General features: G+C 42.5%; 1 protein-coding gene across 1 annotated transcript; it reads right to left on the minus strand.

Moving 5' to 3' along the window:
- Nucleotides 1-293: 293 nt before the first annotated feature.
- LOC105761768 (uncharacterized) lies at nucleotides 294-998 on the minus strand. Its single transcript, XM_012579693.1, has one exon. The coding sequence runs from the start codon at nucleotides 996-998 to the stop codon at nucleotides 294-296; it is 705 nt and encodes a 234-aa protein (XP_012435147.1).
- Between the last annotated feature and the right edge of the window lie 375 nt (nucleotides 999-1,373).

Genomic DNA, 1,373 nt, shown 5'->3' on the forward strand with positions numbered 1-1,373 from the left:
GCACTAGATAAATCATCCAATTTGACAATACCCATACTGATAAGCCTTTCAACCACTTTTTCAAAGACAATGTAATTTTCTATGGAATGCCCCGTAATTCCTGCATGATACTCGCATTGTGCATTCGCATCGTATCATTTGGGGTATAAAGGTTGTGGGGGTTTTGAGTAGAAAGGGGCTACTACATGCATATCAAACAGATTCTGATATAACTCCTTATACGTCACCGGGATAGGTGTGAACTGGAGTCTTACTGTGTTTGCCCTCGAGTTAGATTCTTTCTTTGAGGGGCCTTAATAGCTAGTTGCTACCGTCCTTGGCTGGCCTACAGTGACTAATTTTGAATACCCTTTATTATACAAGCTCAGGTTACTCACTTCATTTTCTTTGTGCTTTGGGGTTGATCTTTTGGCACTTTCCCCCGCATCTATCTTCCCACTTCTTATGGCGTTCTCAATCATCTCGCCAGACATTACCATATCTGAGAAGCTCATAGTAGCGCTTTCCAACATGTGGTTAATGAATGGGGCTTTTAGAGTGTTGATGAAAAGCATCGTGGTTTCTTTCTCTAGAAGAGGTAGCTGGACTTGTGTCGCTACCTCTCTCCATCTTTGGGCATATTTTCTAAAGCTCTCACTTTGCTTCTTTTCCATGTTCTGCAATGTGATTCTATCGGGTGTCATGTATGTTACATGGTTGTATTGCTTTATGAAAGCCCGCGCCAAGTCCTTCCATGAATGGATGTTGGCACGGCTTAACTGGTTGTACCATTTGGCAACCGATCCAATCAAACTATCTTGGAAATAATGAATTAACAGTTGCTCGTTGTTAACATATCCCGTCATTCTTCGACAGAACATCGTGATGTGAGCTTCAGGACAATTAGTCTCATTATACTTTTCAAACTTTAGCATCTTGAACTTAGGCGGGAGCACTAAATCAGGAACCAAACTCAGATCCTTGGCGTCAACTCCACAATGGTAGTCGGTGTTCTCCATGGCTCTAAATTTTTCCTCTATTCATCTACACCGATCCTCAAGTTGCTTCGGTAGATCCACTCTTGCTTTTTCCACTTCTGTCATGTCGTCAAGATCAGGAACAACGGGGTTGGTTGGATTATCTCTCAGATTAAAACCCGAGCCTATTTGAAAGTTTATTGGTGCCTCGGAACCAGCTTAATATTGAGGTCTGATAGTGATAGGTATTTTATGCGGGCACATCTCTAGTTGCGTTGGGGTACTTGTCGGGGTGAAACCTGGAGGATAAATAGGGCCTTCATGATCAACCCCAGAATCAACTACAGAGCTTTTTCCTTTATCATTCCCTCCAGCCAATAACTGCGCCAATTGACTCATCATAGTTCTTTGGGACTC

Source organism: Gossypium raimondii, chromosome 7, assembly GCF_025698545.1.
Source record: "Gossypium raimondii isolate GPD5lz chromosome 7, ASM2569854v1, whole genome shotgun sequence".
NCBI classification, from domain to species: Eukaryota; Viridiplantae; Streptophyta; class Magnoliopsida; order Malvales; family Malvaceae; genus Gossypium; species Gossypium raimondii.

Coding starts and splice junctions, on each gene's coding strand:
- LOC105761768 (XM_012579693.1), bottom strand. CDS start 998: ATGGAGAACACCGACTACCATTGTGGAGTTGACGCCAAGGATCTGAGT.